This window comes from Cuculus canorus, chromosome 9, assembly GCF_017976375.1.
Source record: "Cuculus canorus isolate bCucCan1 chromosome 9, bCucCan1.pri, whole genome shotgun sequence".
NCBI classification, from domain to species: Eukaryota; Metazoa; Chordata; class Aves; order Cuculiformes; family Cuculidae; genus Cuculus; species Cuculus canorus.
Genome location: NC_071409.1, coordinates 9,148,195 through 9,170,933, shown reverse-complemented (window position 1 = coordinate 9,170,933; position 22,739 = coordinate 9,148,195). Strand labels below are relative to the sequence as shown.

General features: G+C 39.2%; 2 protein-coding genes across 4 annotated transcripts in view; both read right to left on the bottom strand.

The window, feature by feature from the left end:
* Positions 1-109: 109 nt before the first annotated feature.
* RNF7 (ring finger protein 7) lies at positions 110-5,443 on the bottom strand. Of its 2 annotated transcripts, none has more exons than XM_054074450.1 (3): positions 5,243-5,443; positions 1,683-1,730; positions 110-245 (listed from the first exon to the last, which is right to left on the bottom strand). In XM_054074450.1, exons 1-3 carry the CDS (start codon positions 5,418-5,420, stop codon positions 127-129), a joined length of 345 nt encoding a protein of 114 aa, XP_053930425.1. In that variant the 5' UTR covers positions 5,421-5,443; the 3' UTR covers positions 110-126. The 2 variants fall into 2 exon arrangements, with proteins under 2 accessions (XP_053930425.1, XP_053930426.1); XM_054074451.1 differs by having other exon boundaries at positions 189-245; positions 5,250-5,443.
* Positions 5,444-10,182: 4,739 nt separating this feature from the next.
* Positions 10,183-22,739, bottom strand: part of RASA2 (RAS p21 protein activator 2) — a 49,769-nt gene continuing 37,212 nt past the window's right edge. For both annotated transcript variants that reach the window (XM_054074437.1, XM_054074438.1), the window contains 11 exons: positions 22,020-22,143; positions 20,650-20,756; positions 19,305-19,391; positions 19,146-19,223; positions 18,648-18,721; positions 17,337-17,443; positions 16,988-17,070; positions 15,859-16,067; positions 14,291-14,394; positions 13,386-13,575; positions 10,183-12,558 (listed from right to left, as the gene is read on the bottom strand). In XM_054074437.1, the coding sequence (XP_053930412.1) occupies positions 12,528-12,558; positions 13,386-13,575; positions 14,291-14,394; positions 15,859-16,067; positions 16,988-17,070; positions 17,337-17,443; positions 18,648-18,721; positions 19,146-19,223; positions 19,305-19,391; positions 20,650-20,756; positions 22,020-22,143 (1,194 nt within the window). In that variant the 3' untranslated portion in view covers positions 10,183-12,527. The remainder of the gene's footprint in view (positions 12,559-13,385; positions 13,576-14,290; positions 14,395-15,858; positions 16,068-16,987; positions 17,071-17,336; positions 17,444-18,647; positions 18,722-19,145; positions 19,224-19,304; positions 19,392-20,649; positions 20,757-22,019; positions 22,144-22,739) is intronic.

The following is a 22,739-nucleotide window of genomic DNA, read 5'->3' as shown; positions in this document are numbered from 1 at the left end:
GATCTTGTAGCAGATAAACTAAATATATCATGCCATGACTGTCACGTTCCTTTCTTTTGTATGAGCATATGGCATAAGACAGACACCATTCCAACAAGTTCCACGCAAAAAAGACTTCCAGTGTTTTTATTTGCCTATTCTTTGGACTACCCAGTCCTGCTGGCAGAGGGGACAGCGATTATTCTGTTTCACCCACAAGGACATGCAGCAGTTGTGGAAGGAATGATTGCATTCTCCCCAGACCACTGAAAGAGAAGAAAGAACATGTTCCGGTCACACTGAGCTGTCCAACCAACACCTACTACAAGGTCCAAACTATCATTCCCAGATGTGCATAACCATTGCAAGTGTTAAGAGACAAAAACAGGTTGTCCCTGATTTATCCACCAAGATTGGGTTATTACGGTCATTCCGATGACAGTCAGTTCTCTGACATCAATCATTTTGCTTATTTCCAATGATGAAAACAGAAATGCACATATTTTCACCATCTGGTATAAACTGACACAGTTTTGCGAATATGTGAACACATTTATCACTTCTGTCCAGGAAGTAATTGCAGCTAAGTTCTTTACTTTACCTCCCCCAGTACCAACACGCAACCCACGCACTCCTGATGGACCACGACACCAGAGCCTATCGCCAGTTTCTCACCTGAAATGCACCATTTAAACTTACACGTATAATATCAAGGAGGCACATTTAACACAGTATAGAGCCTCAAAATAGGATCTTAGACCAGACATTATTCACAGGCTGCAACTCTTTCAACTCAACACAAAAGGTTGTCTGCTCCTAAATAGTATTAGTTACCTCGCCTTTTCCCCTTATTAGTTCACGTGTTCCTTTTTGGAATACAAGGGAACCAATCAAAGGTGTACCGTAAATTATGGGTTTTTTTCCCCCTATACCTTAAACAGGACATTTAGCAAGTGCCAACTAAGAGATCTGAAACAGGATCAATCATCAGAAATAACAGAGGATTGTTTAAGACCCTCAAACCCTTCAAAACTGAAAGAACAAGGACATGGAAAGTTTTACTACTGCTTTCAAAGCTGACTTAAAGGTTTTAAGAAAATTTTCACAATTTCCAATTTAAATGTACTGGAATTAAGACTTACTTTTGCATACAATGTTCTGCAACTGAAAGCATAGTTTATGTTTAAACAGAATTATAGCAAACTCAAGTGATTCTACTTTTTCAAAGGAAAAGTGACCAATTCTGTCCATTATGTTTGAATTAAGACTGGGAAAAATACCACTTTCTAACCCAGACACACACTTATTCCAGAACAGAGGATTTTTATTGGTATTACTATTGTGTCTTCTGGCATGCATCTCAGCAGAAAAAAAAGTAGCCTTTTCCAACCCACTTCAGAAGTGTGCATTATCATCACCCCAGTTAAGCTCAGTGTGAGAGGAGCTTAAACCTCTTCGTTGTGTATGAGTTGACTGTAAACGTGAAGCTGCTTTATTCTGCAGTGTGTCAAGTAAAAATGGATTTTATTAGTGCTCAAAATTAAGCACAAAGTATTACTAATGTAAAAATATGACACAGCGTAGAACGAAACACCAGTTTATTTTTGAGCACTAATAAAGTCAGTATTCCACTTCGAACTTTAAAATGCACCCTACTGAGAGAAGCTTCAATTGAAAAACAAGCGAATGAAATCACTACATACCAACACAATCTTCTTGTTTGTTTTCAGCTTGACATCTAAGACAGGCATCTAAAAGTAAACAAGAACAAGACTCAATTTGATTCTCAGGATTCCATCTTAAGAATAGATTTGTCAGAGGAAGATATGAAGTCTAAAATCAATTTACAAAGGTAAAATTCCCAACTTTTGATGTCCAGATCAGCCCTTTAACATGAAATAACCCCCTTATATTTTAAAACCTTGCATATGACAATGAAATTTATATCTGAAAGAGATCAGAGGGACTATAAACCGTCCATCAAGTTTTGTTTATTTTCCATTGCTTTGGTATTTTCGTAACTTCTGATGAAAAATCCTTCTCTGTTTTGTATATCTAACAAGCAGCAGATTTGTGCCAAGGCACTCGGGCATACTAAGACCAGAGCAAGCACAAAGCCAAACCCTAATTACAGGACTTTGTTTTTCAGATGTCAGCATCTCCTTTTAAGGAAATCACTCACAAATTTGACTTTTTTCAGGCTCTACAACTCTCACCAAAACACCCACCTCCTATTACTTTTTATATAGTTGTTTCCCTTAAAAAGTACCTGCATGGAGTTTTCACCAGAGTCACATACACTTGCAAACATATTGTTCAATTTGATACTATAAAAGAATAGATAAACATAGAACAGTATCTAATTAAGAATATTTATCATCTTTCCGCGCTGCAGTCTGTGGTTGTAGGACTGCCTTGATGGCCTGTTCAGGACTCAATATGATACAGAAGTGACAGCTTCCAGGCTTCATACTGTGCCACATGCATCCAGTGGAAAAAAATGCCTTTGTTTCTCCTTCGCCCTGACAGTGGCTGCCATAGACACATGTGCACACAGCACGTGCAACAGGAAGTGTTCGAATGTTATGGGAGCAAGCACATCATCTCCTCCAAAGAAAAGGTAATAGTTTAAACAGAAGGTCCCGCAGGCTGGACCTGGCCTACATGTCCCTAGTTGGGCTATATCTTCCCAGCAGACAAACACAATGTGCTACAGGAATTTGGAATTGAGTATTTTTGCTTTCTCTGCCAGATACGGACAGTACTTCTATTTTAGATTCTTCTGCCCAGACATTCTTCATTTTCTCAGGTCATAAAGAGGACAGAAACTCTGAAACAGCTGCACTTTCCTCACTGAGATAAAAAGTAAGGCAATAAATAAAGTCGCCTGTTGTCTGCTCCTATCATTTATATTTCCACAGCATCTGAGGGCCAAGCTACTTTAACTTGTGTCACCGTGCATCGAAGGAAACTGATCTGAGGTGACCTCAATGTGCCGGGCACTAAGCTGCAGTGCACTAGTAGTCACCACAAACACAGCTTTCCTATCCTAGCCCTAGATTTGCAGTTTCAGCAGAGCGCGCTGAGGACAGAAACCACTACAACCACACCAAGGTAAGCTGTCCCTGCTGCTGCACTGTAACCCTAAGGGTGTCATTCTGAATGGCAAAGCAAATGTAAGTCAGTACTGCTGCAATCCCGCCCTTCCCAGGCAATATCTGCATGTTTGCTCCCTTTCCTTGTGCTTTTGTGACCCTTGCGGCCCATGTCGGTTCAAGGAGCTAAACCACTGGACAATTAAGCCAGCTAACACTTCCCTCCCTTGCAAAAACCAACCAAACAAACTTTCAACAAGTGCCAGCTTAAGTCTGGCACCACCTCCAGCTTAAGGTTACTGCAGACGCAGTGGCTCTACAGGAACCAGACTGGGTCTGACAGGGTCAGCACAAAATTGCTAAACTGTAGTCAGTAATGATCAAGTTTCAGGCTCTAACGATGTGGTTTGTTCTCAAAAAATGGTTACCAGATTCTTCTTCTACTTTTAGATAAAAAGTACTCTCTTGGTTTAGTTATGAAAAATTATGAATGAACTCCTTTTTTAACTGTTATGAAAGCTCCAGGAATTTTTTTTTTAATTTAAGTTTTTTTTTCACAGTGCCCTGTGACAGGCTGATAAAACAGAGAAATACATTCTTAAAATTACAGCTTACATGGCAGATAAGCCAATTTCACATTTCCAGAGTGGTCTCTGTTCACTGTATAAAAGCAGACAATCTTCAAAACGTGCTTATGCAAAAGGCGAATCTCCCACCGCTTCAGTCTGGGCAGCATCTTTTTTCCTCTAGAACATCTTTTCACCTTTTCTGTTTACAGAACCTTCTCAGTCAAACATACATCAGAAATAACAGCGTTGCACACTTTGTCTCATTTATGTTAAGTGAAAACCTGACTAGATTTGCAGCATCATGCTTCATGGACCTACAAAAACAAGATCTTGGGTCTTTTGTCCTGACAGACTGTACCAAATGCAACAGAGAGTAGAGCTATGCTTAGGATGACTCAGCACAACAGTAAGGGTAAGATATAGATATATAAAGTCTGACACAAAAAACCCCAAGACTATGCCTGTAACTCCTTTTATATAACACATTAAGAAAACCAGCTATGGTCACTTCCATGATAGTTCCCTTCTGAGCTGACATGTGGCTGCATGCAATGCTGCCAATGTTCAAAGCAATTCTGCAGATCATTTTCTGAAAGGCCGCTGAGGATCTCCATTGTTCTACCAACAAAAAATAGGTTCCCCTGAGCACTGACTGGATCTTTGAGAAGAGGAAGAAGTCGCCAGGAGCCAGGTCCAGGATGTTGTTACGAGCTAAAATCTGCTTCGCAGACAAAGCGCTGTGGGCTGGTGCGTTGTCTTGATGTTCACTCACTGCTCACTCTTGCACACCCACATTTTTTGATCAGGGGTAAGGAAGTGTCTGTGTAGGAACCTGAGCCCACTCGTAAGGAGCGAAGCAATGGAGCTCAGCTGTGTCTCACTATGACAGGTTAGAACACGGTCTGTATCCATCTCTTTGTCCCCTTCCCACTCGGTTCCTGAGCTTTAGGGTCAGTCTCACTTATTTCTGTCAGACCTTGGGCAGTAAGGGAAGAACGTAAAGCATTTTCATTAGTTTAAAGCATTTTCAAGAATATAAAGAATACTCGAGAATAAAGAACATTCAAGAATATAAAGTGTTTTCAAGAATGTAAACCTTGAATTTAAAACATTTTTAAGAATAGAAAGAATTTTCAAAAATGTGAAGCATTTTCATGAGTTCCGAGCATTCTCAAGACTTTACAGCATTTTCAAGGCCATAAACCCTTTCCAAAGAGCCAGGATTCACCATATTTCTCAAAGACACCAGAAAACAGTGACGCCAGGCAGCAGCGAGGCCATTTCCCAGCCAGGCGAGCCAACCCCTTGGCTTTCAAGAGGTTTTTTTCTGTTATATCACCGTTCCACAGATGTTTGGTACATCCACCTGTGCTATATCGCACCAGCAATCGGGAGGCTCAGGGAGAAGCGTTAGAAACTCTGCACTGACGCGTTTCGGGCATTCCCACGCGCTCCCACAACCCCCGGCCTGGCCGGGAGCAGCGCCCCCCGCGGAGGGATACGCTGCAGTATCCATGCTTCCAACACTCCTCTCAGCCTCGCGCCGGAAGCCGCGTATCCCTCCGCCGCCCCGCAGCGAGAAGGGCCCCCCACGCTTACCCATGACCTGCACCCGGCAAATGGCGCACGTGTCGCACTCCACGTCCCAGCTCCACATGGCCACCGCGTTCCACTTCTTCAACGAAAACATCTTATCCGGGCCTCCCGCTTTAGAACCCGCCGAGCCGGGGTGCGAGTGGGGGGCGCCCGGGTCGTCCCCGTCTTCTACATCGGCCATGGCGGACTGGGGGGGGGGAGGGGGCGGGGACGCGGCGCCAGGCGCGGGGCGGCGGCGCCCCCAGGCGGCGGCAGCGGGTAATGCAGCCCCTTACGCACTGCGGCGCCCCCGGGCGGCAACAGAGGGTACTGCAGGCCCAGCGCCCCGCGGCGGCTGCGGGGACGGCGGTGGCTGCGCCTCGCGGCGCCCCCAGAGAGTACTGCAGCCCCGCGCGGTCCCAGCAGCGGAGGAGCGGGAAGGGGAACCGGATGGAAGGTGGCATCGGTGGGCTCGCAGAGCAGCGCTGCTGTCAGTTCGCTGTGGGGCAGAGCCGCAGGGAGGCTGCGCCGAGAGTCACAGTCAATCACAGAATCACAATCCATCAATCACAGTCAATTGGAAGGGACGCACAAGGATCATGGAGTCCAGCTCCTGTCCCTGTACAGGACACCCCAACACTCACACCGTATGGCATTGGCCAAATGCTTCTGGGATATTGTCAGGCTTGGCATCGTGACTGCTTCCCTGGGAGCTGCTCCAGTGCTCCACCACCCTCTGGGAACACAGCCTTCTCCTGTTACCCTCACCGTCCCTTAATGTCCAACCTCACCCTCCCCTGGCACCTTCCTGCTACCCCTCAGTGGTCACCAAAGAGAAGAGCTCACTGTTTGCTCCTCCTCCACTTGTGAGGAAACTGCAAACCACATTGAGGTCCCTCCTCAGTCTCTTCCTCTCCAGGCTGAATAGACCAAGTGACTGGAGCTGCTCCTCATACGACCTCCCCTCTAAACCCTTCAGCAATTCTCTGGACACTCTTCAGTAGTTTTAGATCCTTTTTATCCTGCAGCAGCCAGAACTGCACTCAACTGCCCAGGGAAGTGGTGGTTGCCCCCTCCCTATAACTGTTCCAGGCCAGGTTGGATGGAGCTTTGAGCAGCCTGGCCCACTGGGCGGTGGCCCTGCCCATGGCAGCGGTTGGAACTGGATGGGCTTTAGGCTCCCTTCAACCCAAACCATTCTAAGATTCAATACTCAAGGTGAGGCTGCAGGAGAAGCGTGGCAGCACCTGGTCCTGCCTCACTGCAGCACAGGTTGGTGCCCCATCACCTCAGCCCTCACAGGGAGGAGGCACAACTGCTGACCCCTCGGGGAGCAGTGGTCCCTGGCCATGAGGTCAAACTCTCCAAACGGGGCGCCAAGGGTGATGGCCACTCTGACAGCCTCAACAGCCCCAAACTGCCCGTCATCCTCCCAGCCCCACTGCACGCAGCACCACTCACCCACACCGAACCGCAGCGTTCCTCAAAACTCACTTGATGTGTTAGCGCTGTTTTTCACTGTTCCTATATTTCATTTTATACACACACTGAAAACACTTCTCAAATTCATTATCAAATGATACAATTGTTAAGAGGTTGGAGAATACTTCTTAAGCTCATCCAGCCCAACCCCACCATGCCTAACTTGACAAATTGTTTCTACCACTTCAAAAAAAAATCTGTGCTCAGCAGGAATGCTGCCGAGTTGAGGTTTCAAAATGCTAACTTCTTGGGTTTTGCCAACTTTCCTTCAATAACAATTGCTGCTGATCGTCGCAGCTGGGTTACACGTGACCATAAAGGCACAGGATTAATGATGTGCAAGAACATGGTATAAACAAGAGTAGCGAGTCAAAAATGAGGTAAAGGAAGGGGAAGAGACAGAAACTGCATTTCTTAATCCCTTTACCACTTGAAATATCATTCCATCTAGAAAAGTAGTTTTCCTTGTAACAGAAATAACTACCAATTATGTCTGTGTAATTCAGCTCTTAGATGGTAACAACAATAAAGAAATATGTACAAAATTAATGTGAATTTTAAAATTAATTTTAGAAAAAGCAGTTTTTGGATAGCTTGAATGTTGTGATCCCTAATAAAGTCCGGATTTTATTTTTTTTTTACACCGAGAAACTAAAGAATATTTGTAGAACTCAATACCTCACCTGGAATGGTTCCTACCTTCAGTTACACTAAATATAATCAGTGTTAAAACTCACACTGGTTTGATGCTCTAATCACAAATATATTCTGCTTGCCTGGTATAGCAAACAACAACAGAGCTCAAGTTGCTGAGAAGGAAAACTGCTCCAAGTCGATCTGTGGAACATGTATATATCTCAAAATGAATTATTGCTAGCATAGAAACAGGGTACCTAGTGCATCCATCCAGCTCTGCAAGCTCTATACAATAATACAAAGTGCAAATATAAATAACTTTCATATGCAATCACATATTTTTGTAGCCAAGGAAGACTTTGTGCAAGGTATAAGTGCATTTATCTATTTCTTATACATTTTTTATGTTTAAACAGGTCACCCAGCAGGTGCCAAATGGACATTCCTCACGAAAGACGTTCTCTACATAGAGTCCCACTAGCAGCTGTAGCGCAAGTTTCTCCAGCTATGAATCACAGCCTCACCTGAATGGATCAGGCTGCCTTCACTAAGGGGAGAGGATGACCAAATGCCCCTGGAATTCCAGCTCTCAATGTGTCTCCTAAGACTTCTAACAGAGTAAGTTATAAACTTTGGCTGTGTCTTGTGTGTTTTGCACCTTGGCCACAAAAATCTGGCCTTTGGTAATAAAGTAAAAACTAAAAATAGTTTGATCACTTCAATTATATCAGCTTTCACAAATCTTTTGGGAATGGAGATGTCTGGAAATGACCTGACTTTTGTCCTCTTTTTCAACTTGGGAGATCTTTGTTGTTTTTTCCAGCTTCCTTACTCTGAAACACAGAATTGAAGATTATTTTTACTAATAACAAAATTGTTACAGAAATGTCAGTTTTATGATAATGCAAAGAACAGTTATGCAAGCAGGAGTGTATCTTGGCCAACTAATGCACGCGCTGGATTGTATTACCACGCTTACTGTTTGTTCTGTCAATAGACCAACATATATCAGAACTCTGAAGTACTGAATCAGCTATCTGCCAAAGAAAAGAACTGAACCATTGTTCTGTTCCAAACCTGTTTCTTAATCTCTAGATTAACTATGCCTTTCATTCCCGTTTTACCAATAGCAATATGCTCAACGGGGCTATTAATGGCCAGTACTACCAACACTGCTCTGGCTACAGCCGAGACCTCAGTGAGGGCAGGCAGTGGGGCTACAGTAGGGGAAGACAGCACATGAATCATCACCTGCAACAAACCCACCTGTAGTAGTTCTTAAGGTTTTAGTAAAGCTGATAAATGCAATTGCCAAAACAGAAAATAGACTTCAATGATTATATATACAGTTTCTGTGAAAAAGCAGCATGAAGCAGGCATCCAGAAATAAAGAAATCGAGACAGGAATTAGGGAAACGTACTGCATTTGTGGAATAGTTTCCTTGCCACTTTTGCACTGGGAGGGTCACAGTGGAACGGAGACTGGAGCAAAGAAATCACAGAAATATGATACTACCCAGAGTAGCAAATGGAGTTTGAACAAATACATCCCCACTGTTCTCCCTATGTTGCTGCATACAGACGTGGTTGGAAATGAACTTTATCTAAATCCACAAATGAGTTGCAATTAAAGATAATGTCCCATTAAAACTTAATTTTCCATATATTGATTCCATTTACTACATATAGTCTGTAGGTAGACTGTATGAAGATAAATATATATGCATATACATATTTACAAATATATATATTTACAAATACATACTTGTAATCTCTATATAGATAAGTATATATTTTTTCACTATTGTCATCTCCATGTCTGGGGGACAAAGCTGTATTGAACTGTAGGAGAACTAGCGCATCGATGTTCATTGATGTTCTGGATTCAAGGAATCTAGAATCCTAGGAAGAACCTTCTGGCCTTACACACCTCTGACTGCCAGTCTAGCCCAGAGCCAGGAGCAGCACAGAAGCTACAGAGCTACTGATGACGGTTTAGAGAAAACTCAGCTTAATGGAAGGGTTAGAGGTCACGTTAGTGGTGAAAAGATTGCTCTAAAATCATCACAGAATTCTTACCAAAAAATACGATGTCCACTAAAAAAAAATTCCTCCTGTACTTCCAATTTCATCTTTAACTTCCTCTGATTTCTGCTCTCTGCAAATGAATGCAGTGACAGATCAGACTGGGCCTTAACCTCTCTTACCTCAGAAGTCATCAAAGATCCACAACTGCTGGAAGGTCTGCGCTGCAACTCCTAACAGGAGCTTCTGTACCAGCAATAAAGGACAACAGGTGAGCGCTCTGTACAAGGAAACAAAACAGCTCAGACATTAACATGGGCTTGTACAAAACTGTCTCACAAAAATGGCCCCCAGGCATGGGAAGGGAGAGCAGGCAGCATAGAAGTGCCCAGATTACATAAAAAAAGACTGACAGAAGTACTATTTTTTCCATGTGCAATATATTTAAAATAGGCCTGACAGAAGATCCAGCTGCTATGAGTACACAGGGCAAGGAAGGAAAGACAAATCAGCAAGCAAGAAAATAAATGAGTCATAAAATCTGATAGTGTACTTGGTAGCCTTCAGTACCTCACGCTGGTCACGGCAAGCATCTTGCATACTGTCATGTTACTCAGGCTTCTGTGCGCACTGTTATGCTAAATAATAAACTATCACTCCTCTCTCCAACCATCAACCTGAGTTAGAATGCAACAATGCTGTTCCCCTGCCAACTAGACCATTCCCTACCCAGTCCACACACACCCCCCCTTTAATTCACTCCTCAGATCAATGCTAACACGTTAAAAAAGTTGGGCCTCACAATAAACACACAGAGCATCTCAAGTTTGTTGTAATTTATTTGTGAGTTAAGCAATGTTATAAAACATTTTAATGTCTTGATAAGAAAATAAAATTTAAATAAAAATACATTCAACAATACATCCTCATAATACAAATTAAAACTAATGATAATTTACAATCCTACCAGAACTAATTACTGAATAACATCACCGTTCTAGACTAATCAAAACCAAGGCAACTTTTATTATTAATTATCCGACTTGTACCTAATCAAATTCTAGAACATCTACTGCATTTTAAAACATGACAAAATGAGAAATCAAATCTTAATGGTCACAAATATTCAATGGCCTTTTTTTTTTCTTAGATATTCCAGTACCAAAGCAAAAAAAAAAGTGCATATTTTAAAAAAATGTTGCTAAAGTATACAATTCAATTTTTCATAAATTTGACTTTGAAAACTAGAGAAAATAGCTCCAAGGAACAGACACTTTGCCGAAAAGTTAATCCATATACAGGAAAACCCAACTTTGACAATCAACCACATTCAAATTTGTTTAATGGCAGCTTTTTATTAATGGCAATTAATCAGACCCACTTTACCTTGGCAAAACACATTTCTTGGCATTATTATGTACCCTTCCCCACCCCCCAGACCCCAGTTCAACTGTTGGCAAATAGAAGTCCCTTAGAATACATCAAATATGTAAAAAAGGAAAAGGCAAACCCAGCTGACGTGATTAAATGATTGTGACATTGCAGACACTAGTACTGAATCCCAGATACTCTAAACCAGTTTGGGATTAACCCAAACAGATAGAATAACAAGTTACATTCATTCCAACAGAGGTTTCAATCTTGTCTTGCCGATTTGCTTCTGTTACAGAAAGCCTCCCTACAACAGTATAATAAATGTATGGTAAATTAAACAGCTGATCTTTTCAAGCATTGTAGATTTATATGCTATTTGTAATATTCCTAATTAATTTGGCCAAATCAGGATTGTAAAAAAAAACAAAACCAAAAAACACCCAACATAACAATAGCAAAAGACCCCACAGCAAATGCTTCAAAAAGAAAAGTACCACATAGAGTTATCATTAAAAACAATACTCCAGGAAATACCACTGTATTTAATACTGATGAAGCAAAGTTGCCACAAGAATACCTTCGCTTCTTCCTGGTTATATACATACACACGTTTTTCAGCATAAACCTAACTTCTCAAATGAAGGGACCAAGAATTAATCTTACTGAAGTCAAAAATGCCAGTTTAAAATTCTGTTTAGTGGCAAATAAGAATCCATATAACTAAAGATACAAAAATATTCACTGAAGCATTGCGTAAAGACAAAACAATGTTGATCATTCAACTGATCGTAACAAGCAGATACTACAAAGTATCTAAAAATAATCTGGGATAGTCCAGATATCTAAAGTGCTTTGAGTGATTACAATAGAGATTATTTATTAGATTTGTAGTCGAAAGGTGAGCTGGACCGAGTTATTACTTCTTATAAAAAAAAGAAACAAAAATCATAGATGGGAATACGTAAATTGATCAGAACTTAACTATAACCAGTTCACATTTCAATTCTTCTATCTGTAGGCAAACGTATTTATTATTACCCTGCATCTGTTCTCAGATTAAGAAAAAAATATGTACCTTAAAAAAAAATCCTAAAGAAAACAGCCAGTGGTCTAACGTCACTCCATGTAGTACTCACCCAAATGTAAACAAGAGGTACAACAAATTCCCTGATTTCTTTTCCTTTAGTACCTAAAGACATAACTAACACTGGTATCTGCTGTCCAGGTTATTTGCAGCACAATGCATGACTTTGTAAGACTTCAGTGTAGATAAATCAAGTCCTGACCACACCTAATGAACGGAAAAAAGTCAAACGAATTTGAGTGTGAAGCTTTAGATCTTTTCCATGTCATAGTATCTTGGAATTTCTATTTCAAGATCCGTATCAGCAGGGCAGGCACTCACAGTAAACTCATGCAAGTTTGCAGTGTGTGTATCGACAGATGTAATCCAACCAACAAATGCTGCCAGGATTTTCTTCCATTAAAAAGCTTATTTGTTTAGAAAGTTCTCTCCAATAAGACAACAACGGCAAAACAAAATTTAGATTTATTCACACTTGTTACTTCAAGAACCTGGAACTTCAAGTTCTTCAGCAAAATGAGAATAAACCCTAAGACCAGATTTCCAAGTAGATAGTCTTCTATTAAATATTAAATAGATTGTCAACAGAACTAGCATTTACGTTCATTCTTAAATACTTTGTAAAAATGCATATAACAAATTTAAAAAAACAAAACAAAACACTCAGGAACATTTCCAGTTTCTTTTTTCATCCACAGTTTGTTTTGGTTAGGAAACTTTTCCAACAATTGGATTTTCTCTGGAAAAAAAAAATTAGACATAAGTATTTTTAAGGTCATAATTTGCTTTCCAATATTCATCATACAACTTTAATTTATTAAGCAAACTTATTTTATTGCATAATTTCTACCATTACATGTGAATTTTCATGATTTGCAAAAAATCTGACATACTTTGATGTGAGACATTTAAATCAAAGTCAAGTTTCCTAAACAACTCATGTCAAATACTAAACCAGGTAAATCAAAGCCTCCCTGATGCAAAGAAGAAACTGGAGCGCTTGCTAGTGGTGCTCCATTAGTATCCACATGACAGAAGGGAATGGAAGGAATCTGCTCTGGAACGACCATGTACTCTGAAGACCAGATCGTTTCTAGCTCCACCAGAAACGGTATTTATCCTTGAGCCTGGTGAGTGAATTACAGTCAATAGACTCCATGGAAAACACGTTTCCGCTGTGTTATTCTACAGTTTTATATAACTTGATGTTTTAATTATTCCTTGAAGGAAATTTGAAAGAAATAAAAAAAAATTAGAAGGGAGGCAAAGAAGGATCAATTCTTTGGCAGCTCCAGGTGTGAAGTTGAAACGAAACAAAATCTGCTTATGGGAATCTCAACAGGAACCCAGACAAATTCCACACCAGAGGAACTTTTTTATCTTCTAACACCTGGTAAAGAGCTGCATTACTACAAAGGATGTACCTTATTTTCTCCCTGTCTTTGGACTGTCTAACTCTACTTTTAGCTTAATTAGCTCTACCTCAACAAGCTCGGTCTTGTTCTATGATTTATTTTTTTTAAAAAATACACATTTCCATATGTGGAAGTGACAGAAGATACTTACTCACTACCATATTTAGCACTAGATGATCTCTTCTTTTGGTATTTTTCATGTGATTCATTCAGCTTTTCTACTGTATCTATGATCTGTTTAAGCGTATGGAAAGTTGCTACCGAATCTTCAATTGTGAAGTTAGAATAATCATCTGGTTCTTTCCGTGGACCTTGATAGACTGCTATACTTCCACAAGCCTCTGCAAAAATTACAATTATCCCAATCAGAATTTCAATTCACAAACAGATCTTGCCATTACGTAAATGGCAACTCTGCAAATCTGAAACATAAAGCAGGCAGTCACGGTGCCAAGCCTGACAATATTCCAGAAGCATTTGGACAACACCCTCAGATGCAAGGTGTGAATGTTGGGGTGTCCTGTGCAGGGACAGGAGTTGGACTTGATGATCCTTGTGGGTCCCTTCTGACTCAGACCATACTACGATTCTAGCTTATACATAAAAAGGGTTAAGGCAAAAGCAGGAGACAGCATCAGTCAGATGCATTTACAGTTCTGTGGCTCATTTGCTGCTGGTTGCGTTCAGCATCTGGAGCATCCAGCTCTCTCCTGTTCACAGTAAGAGAAGACCAATGTCTTCACACAACTCAACCATACTCAAGAGTTCACTCCATAGTCAGGAAAGGAGAGTGAAGACAGAAGAGCAATTGGCTAAATCTGCAGTCTTTCCGTTTTGACTATTAAAGATGTTTCATAAATGCAGATTCAGTTTCTGCTGTAAAGAAATGACTGAAGAATGTCTGATACCAGAGCACTGAGAAGACAAAAATATTATTTGTCTCTCTACTCTCTATTACTTTCAGGTAAATTGATAAGACATCAGACTAGCGTTGTGGGCCTAGAGAATTAGAGCTGAATAACATCAGTCTAATTCTGCTCAATTATACTTGAGTACCTTCAAGCTTCTGTAGTTTAGACATGTTGATAGTGAAAAGCGAGTAAATTCTTTCCGTCTCTCTGTCTCCATCAATCTCAATTTGTGTATCAGCAGGAACATCTCTAAAAGGTGAAAAAAAGAGATAAGTAACCAATACAAATCATTCTTGAAAGGTGTGAAAGCAAGTAAAAGCCGATTATGTTTCAACAGACTTTTCACATGTCTGCTGCTCACAGACAGCTTTACAACTGCTGCACAGACCTTAGCATTCACTGCCAGTGTTCTGCAGAAACAGATGGTCACAGCTCTGAGGGCAACGAATTCAGCAATACTAAAAATTGCTCTTTCCAATGGAATTTATTATTCAGTATGTCAAGAGAACGATATTTCAGAACTATCCAAGAAAGGTTAATTGTTATTAAATGACAAACATTTCTTTTAAAATCTACTATACTTGAAAAGTAACCAGGACAGGAGGGCAAGAAACATTCCTAATGGCTATAAATTGGAGAGGGGCAGATTTAGACTAGACATAAGGAGGAATTTCTTCACAATGAGGGTGGTGAGCACTGGCACAGGTTGCCCAGGGAAGCTGTGGCTGCCCCATCCCTGGAGGTGTTCAAGGCCAGGTTGGATGGGGCTTTGGGCAGCCTGGTCTGGTAGGAGGTGTCCCTGCCCATGGCGGGGGGGTTGGAAATAGCTGATCTTTAAGGTCCCTTCCATGTCAAACCATTCTATGATTCTAACCCAGAACAGCTAAAAAACCCAGAAAGATAAAACCAAACAGAAGTTATTTACTAACTGGAATGTTTTGAACTGTTAAGAAACCCAATACAGCAATGAACTGAGTAACATGGAAAAAGCGCTATGTATATTTTGAGAAAGTTACCTTGTAGGACTTTTACTCCATTTCAGAAGACTCACTGAGATCTACAGTCTGTAATTTATGTGGTTACAGATAAGTTTATTTTTAAAAAAGATCAGAGCACTTGTTTGTTTTCAGAAAGCAGCAGCTTGAGGAAAGGCATTAATGCATTATATAAAATGTTATTACTTTTCCTGACATACCTACAAAACCCAAACAATCTGTAAGAATCTACATCCACACTGATTTAGCCGATTTTCTTAGTACACTGTGTTTTTAAATATGTGAGGTTAAAAAAGTGACTGTACAAACTAAGACAATGTCATGAGAGAAAAAGAGAGGCTTCCAGACTAAGCCCTCTGCAGCAAGGTATTTCAATTATTTCATAGAGATGACCTAGGCATGTCGTATTTCTGCGTTCACTTTGGGATCTGAATAAACTTGAGCTATTAAATATCTTATTTTGCATGAAAAGAAATCAACCATTCACTATTTCTCCTTTAAATGCTGAACTGGTTACTCTCATTTCATATGGGACTGACAAAGTAACAGAGCCAGTGAAATCCAGTACCTCGAGTCTTATTAGTGAGGCATTTTTTAAGTAGTGTAACTTGTTAAAGTAGGCAGGGAAAGCCTTGCCTGCAGATTTTCAAGCTGTATAGTGAATCATACATTGTTTGTCCTACTAGACAGACATATTTTCATTTGAGAAGCTACTTACGCAGTGCAAGGAGCACAGCCCACTGTGTTCTCAATTGTAGCCTTACAGCAAAGCCAGTTCCCATTCAGAAAAGCAGAAGGATGGTAAAAACTAAGCCTTTTCTGGTTGCATCTTGTTACTCGGCAAAGAGCTTCTATCCATTCACTAGCTTCTACACAGTTATTTGCTTGGATGTAGAGCGGCTTTTCTCCATGTAGTACTTGAAACATCTGTAGAAGGAACGCAACATTATTCTGCTCAGTAACAAAAAGTCCAGGTATTGATATGTCAATGTCATGTCATATTGATATGATTGATCGATATGTCAAAACGGATTTCAAAGCCCTGGCAATTCAACAAAGCCAAATTAAGACAAGAAAGTGAGACAAGGGAGAAAATAAAATTTATCACCTCTCTCATTTTACTACACAACCTTCTTTAGGAGAAAGCCAAACCAAAACAGCTCCCTGTGTTCTGCCCATAACATTTCCTCATCCAAAAAAGAATCTTTAAAGAATCATACCATGATGTATTTTGTGTCCTCTGATTCACATGTCTTTAAATGTCTCAGATTTCAGCTTCATATCCTCAAAGTAATAAAAGATTCCCAGATGGTTCTCCTTTAGCCACCCTCAGTCTAAGGAAAAGTTGCATTTTTATCACTGCCTCAGGATTTTTGATTGCAGTAACAAAAATACTGATGTGTTACAGCTCCAGAACAATGCTGTGAGCAGAGACAACTATATCAGCTGGTGAAGGTACTGTAGGAAGTTTCATCAAAAAGAATAAACCCAAGTCTGGTTCTATTACATTTCTAGTAGAACGTAATATCGTATATACTGCTGGTACCTTACACAGAAGTGCTCTGGAATAAGGTCACAGGAGTTTTAACCTTCATTCCAGAAATGTGTGGGGAGGGGGGAGCAGAAGGCATAAAATCAGTCAGAAAAGTTGGTGCAGAGATCCAAATCTCCAGGTTAAGTTCCATGCTCACAGTACTCGGAAATATTGCGCACAGCTTTCTATTCCTGATCCAAAGATTTTTTGCCAAGGTGCTTAGTAACAGGGTTTCAGTAACTCTATAAGCTAACTATAGTCTTCTATTTAAAGAACATATCAAGAATGACATATAAATTATCTTTTGACTCACATTTTTCTTGTTGAAGGAGCTCTCATCAAGTTTTTCCACTGCAAGGATGTTTTTGATTGGAATAGTGAAAATTGGTTCTTTATCTGCACAAATTATAAACAGATGTGTGAAGCAGTTTTAAAAATACTGTTTTGTAACCTCAGTGCAGATACTGTGGGTCAAGTTCTCAAAGAGTACATTGTTATTCTTGAGCAAAGGTACATGGAACCAGACAGAACCATTTGGTAATCAGGATACCTTATGTACTTTAGGAAAACAAAAATCCTATGCATTTTAAAAAGCACAAATTGGATGCCAACATTTAGAAAACATTGAGAACATAAAAATACTGGTATAATAAACAGTGTACCTTGCTGTTTGTGGTAAGTGAATTCTCTACTTGTTAGACAGAACCACCGCTTCTTGAAATTCTTTTTACCAATACGAGTCCTGCCCTGAGCTCTTTTATACATTTCTCTGTAAAGACAAAGGCAGGTGAAATACAGCCATTAGTCTTCCGAAGAGTTTAAGACCATTTATTGAGACAACACATAACTGTTCATAATGCAGCAACACGAAAATCTACTAGTTGTTCAAAACAGACCCTCAAGATCACCTCCCAGTGTGGTGATTGTGTACAGGGTTCCAGAAACAGGAAAGGAGTCATAAAAGATGCAATCCAGACTCATTTGTAGCAGTAAATTTGGAGTGAGTCCTTACTTATTCAGATCCAGAACTCCTAAATTTCCCAAAACGGAGTACAGTGTATCCAACTACAAGATTCCCTCTTTCCTGACCCTTTCTACATGTGAATGCACTTGGCCTTATCTGGATCAGAAACTGATTATAAATGAAATGACGCTGAACACAACTCAATCACAAGGGCAGCGAAAAGTGAGTGTACTCACTGGTAATTATTTTCTTTGAGCAAAAGCCATCAATTAACAACACATATTAGCTTCTAAATCGCTATAAGCAAGCGCTGATCCACTGTAATTGTCTCCATTTCTCTTTAGTATTTTAATAAGAGGTACATTTCTTCCTTGTTTGCAATTTGGATGCTTGTTTCACAGGAGAATCTTTACTTGCTCTGAATCTGCTACTCGGGTAAATGCAAATATTTTTTCCCCCCATAATTGGTGTTTGAATTAATTAACTAGTGACTCTTGATCAACATCAAAAAAAACTCAGTTCATTTTTCAGAAAGAGTGATCTTCACCTCAATTTTAATAAAAGCATTCTATTATTTACTGTTAAGTATGCCAATTATAGGGTAGTTTTCCCCCATACTTTAAAGGCAGAACATTTAGCTGGCTGGGCTTAAACAGCATGCAAAGTAACTCTAAATTAAATTAATACAGTCTTTCAAAATACACTTTCACAATCCTGAATAAACCGTAACAGAGTGCACACTGAATTGTAACAGAAATGCTGATAGTCTTTCATAGGTTTTAAGCTGCTTATAATTACTTTTTTCTGAAGTATATAAAAGATGAGTTATGAAAATTTACAGCTATTGGTTTAAACTAAGTCTGCAAACTAACAGAGAGTTATCACAAAAGACAGATACCCTAATTTCTACAGTACAAACATTTTAATGTGCAATAATCTGATGTTGGCACTAAATTAAAAACAGTAAAGTCAATTCTGGTTTGTGTGACAAGATTCAGGATGCATTTACCCTTCTTTTAGATGTACTGGCTCACTTAGACCACTGGGCTCTTTACTCTCAGTAGAAGAAACATCGTCTAGGAACTTAAGGAGAAACACACAGGTAATACATACTGTTCAGAAACAGAACAACCAAAAGCTCTTCTGATAATAAACATGTACAGTTTCTCCCAGAATACAACAATTACTTCAGGCAACAGATGAAATGGAAGTATATTGCAAGGACTTGGAACGCTATAACAAGAGATGCCCGTAAGCCACATTAGATTTCTTTAACTCTGAAACAATAAAGTCTGTTTTGAAATTTTATCCCTTTTTATAAAAAAAAAAAATCCCAAATTATTTAAGTCCACCACATGTAACTCTTGTGTATTTGATTGTGTGAATGTTTGGGGCTTTTTTAAAGCCTCTGAAATTAAATACAATTAAAGACAATAACACAACCACCTAATAATTAAGACTGAGCAAGTAACTCAATCATTAAAATAAAAATCTAGTTGAAAGGTACCTTTTTAACAGATTCAGTAAATTTGTCTTCTTGAAATGTCTTGAAAAACTCACACATAAACGTCTCCTTGAAACTTGACTAGAAAAAAAGGAATATTGACATAAATAGACTGTCAAAGAATGTTGTCTGTCAAATAAGAAAGAATTTTAGTGGCCTTACAAGTTTGCTTTTTGTCAAACTTCCCCAACTCCCCAGCGTCTGAATAGCTTTCGATATCAGAGTTAATGTTCTCGAAGTCTGTGCATCCTAAAAGAAAGAAAAAAATTTGCAAGTCACTTTTTTTTTACCATTCCAGGTAAAACACCGATTTAAAAATAAAAATTACACATTACAGAATGCAGTAAATCTGACATATCTTCAGTCCTTTTTCTTCTTTGCCCAAAGAGAAGAACTGCATACGCAGCATCGTTCTCTGCTAGCAATTGTGCTTTGTGGACACATGTAGATTTCAGAAGCTACTGCACAGGGTTTAATATTTTACTCACTACCACTAGAATTGAATATTAGTACTTGAAAAACTACTTTTACCAATAAGACAAGTCAAACCCCTCCAACCCTGTAACTGTCACTACAGACCTAACGCTTCTGAACTATCCAAAACTTAACACTAAATGTACTGAACTACGGCTGACAAGTGGTAGAAAAAGTGATAATACAAAATGAACTGAAAACTCTGTGTTTAAGGCTTTTGCCTGATTTGTTCACTACCTCACTGTTTGCATTTTAATACAGGTTTATCAGCACAGCCACAGAGAAGGGCTTCAAAACGTTTAAACTGCAAGTGATAAAATCCTGTAATCTTTTTAATCAATGAACTGGATTAAGTGAAAGGAATGAATGTAAGTAGATCTTTTCCCTTTTGAAAGGACAACACAATTCAGTCTGTAGAATAAGCTAATAAAGATAACCTCTAGAGCAGAAGATTTCATAAATATTCTGTATTTTATGTGAAAACAATACAGTATTTTTTTCTTATCTCCACGTTCTTGTCTTTGAAGATTATTTTTTCAAGGCAGATCTACTCGACTATTTGAAAACTGAAAATGGAAGATCTGGAAACCCACTGCAACTAGTGGAGTCCAGAATAAATACAGAGCACAGTTAATCAATAATTCTATAACCTGCGTTCAACACACAAATGGAAATACTTTTTGGAACGCAAGCGACATGCGGGCATTTAAACCCCACAACAAAAAGAACCAATGCCTTAAAGAACCCTCAGCCATGTTGCTGTTCTAACAAAGCAGCACATTCCCCCAAAAGTCACAGCGTCAGTAGCTTTTCTACATCATTTGAGAACATCTCATTAAGCATCAAATTTCTCAGTCTTTAAGAACTGCAAACGTTTAATTTCCTTTGGTGAGGTATAAAATTGCAAACTCAACCCAGAGACATTCAGTGATCAGATTTCCTGGTCACAGCCCCACTGCAAGTAACTCATGTCTCCCAGATAAACAGATCTGACGGTTATGAATAAAACAGAACAAAGCTTCACAAAACTTACTGGATGGTGAGGTCGTAAATGAAAAGTATGAGGTGAGACTACGGCTACAGCAAAGAAACGAAGAAACACAAAGCTGCTCACTGCAGAATACTGTACATGAGGGTCATCTGCAGAGAAAAACCATGAAAGGTAACATGCACTCAACTTAACAGGAAATCATGAAGACAGTCAACATAAAGATCCTTAAGAAGGATCACCAGAGGAGACATTTATATTTTAAAACAGAATAGAAAAATCAATGAAGCGCATGAAATGAGAAAGGTGGTCGTGGAAGAAATGTTGTACTTATAATTCAGGATTTATTTCTTTGAAAATAAGTTCTGTTCTCATAGAACTGGCTCATCAGCTCCGCTACCACGAATGACAGGATTACTGCAAGCATTTACACCCAGAGTGTTGATTATTATATACACATTAATGCTGCACAACAAATGCAGTCTACATGCAGTCAAATGCATACAAACAACTTGAACTCCAGTTCTGAGTTGCATCATAAAACCATGATGATATGTAATTTTGATGCTTTAAATGAGGATCTTCTCATTTTATATTTTGGGCATATTTACATTTTTCTAACGGGAAATACAGTGGGATCATGTTCTTTAACGACCACTTCAAGCTGATCTCTCCGGGAATTCAGTTGTTCTGAGAAGAATGTCTCAGCTAGGGGAGTTAGTGGCATCAGTTCCAGTGAAAAATATGAATCAGAGGAAGGCTCCAAATTACAAGAACTCTATTCTTCCTTTGCAGCTTATTACATGATATTTCAGATTTTAATTGACTAAAGAACAAGAGTATTTCAGACCCATCACATTATTCCTATATTAAAACCTATATTTTATTCTGAAAGAATAAAACTGTTCTAATACTGGTCACATTGCAAACACATTAAACATTGGACATTATCTGCCTTCCTCAAAACCATCCATAAGCAGTAAAACCGGACACGTAAGCCACAAAGGTGCCAGTCAGAGTTCACAGTTCATGGAGTTAAGATGTAAATACAACACTTATTTTCAAGTTTACATATCACTTCTTCAGAAACAATAAACAGATCGACCATTCCAAATTTTATGAATCACCTCCTTTTATTACTTTTGCTTTTCTTCCAGTATCTCATACTGTTGTTGTTGACTTCTCATTTGCTGCTGTCTTGCAGTGTTTCTGACCTATTTCATTTGTGTATCAGAAAATACAAAATTCCTGCTGACTGACCCCAAAGCTTTACTACAACTTACAGACACAAAACCAAATGCCTGACTTATAAGAAGTTCAGGGCACACCTTTGAGCCAGGCAAGAATTTTAACAAGGCAGAAGTTCAGTATTTCACTCTGAACACCGTTTTAAAAAGTTTTTAGAGAACACTTACTTGGAAATCTCTTGGCAGCCAGATGCCTCAAAGAATAAAAAACATCACACATTAGAGTAGGACAACTTATACTTGACCGCACAATTTCACGGAATACTTTGTCTACATAATAGCGTAGATTTTCCTGCAATCATGGAAAAAGGTATTTTTTCAGAACATTAACTCTTGCATTTCTACTTTTGTTTCCTGACACAAATATAACACTACAATTCCTTTTACAAAACACTACTTGACTATTCAATTACTTATTTTAGTACAGTGCATATTTTAAAAGCCTTAGAATATTTATATGGCATTATTAGTGTTAAAAGCAAGTTAAATGCTATTCACTTACATTATATAAAGCATATAAGCAGTGTTCGGCAATGTAGAACTATTTATCGAAATCCATTCTTGTGATGTGACAACACCACATTACAAGGAAGGAGCACTCCCCATGAGTAAGTAGTTAATGTTAATTTAATTTGTTGCAACTGATAATGCCTTAAACATCATCCTCAGGTAATAGGCAAACAAGACTTAAATGAAAGTGTTAAAGCAGTCCTAATGAGCTCCTTGGTCATCTAGATGCTGCGTACAGATGACCGGGCACCACAACACCCAACAAATTGGTAAGGAAGACTGCAATCCTCTGTTTAGTTTCTTCTCCCTATCCCATTTTCCTTTGCTCTTTTCATAAAGAGATATAAAAATACAGCTTTTCCTTTGCTGACTCTCATA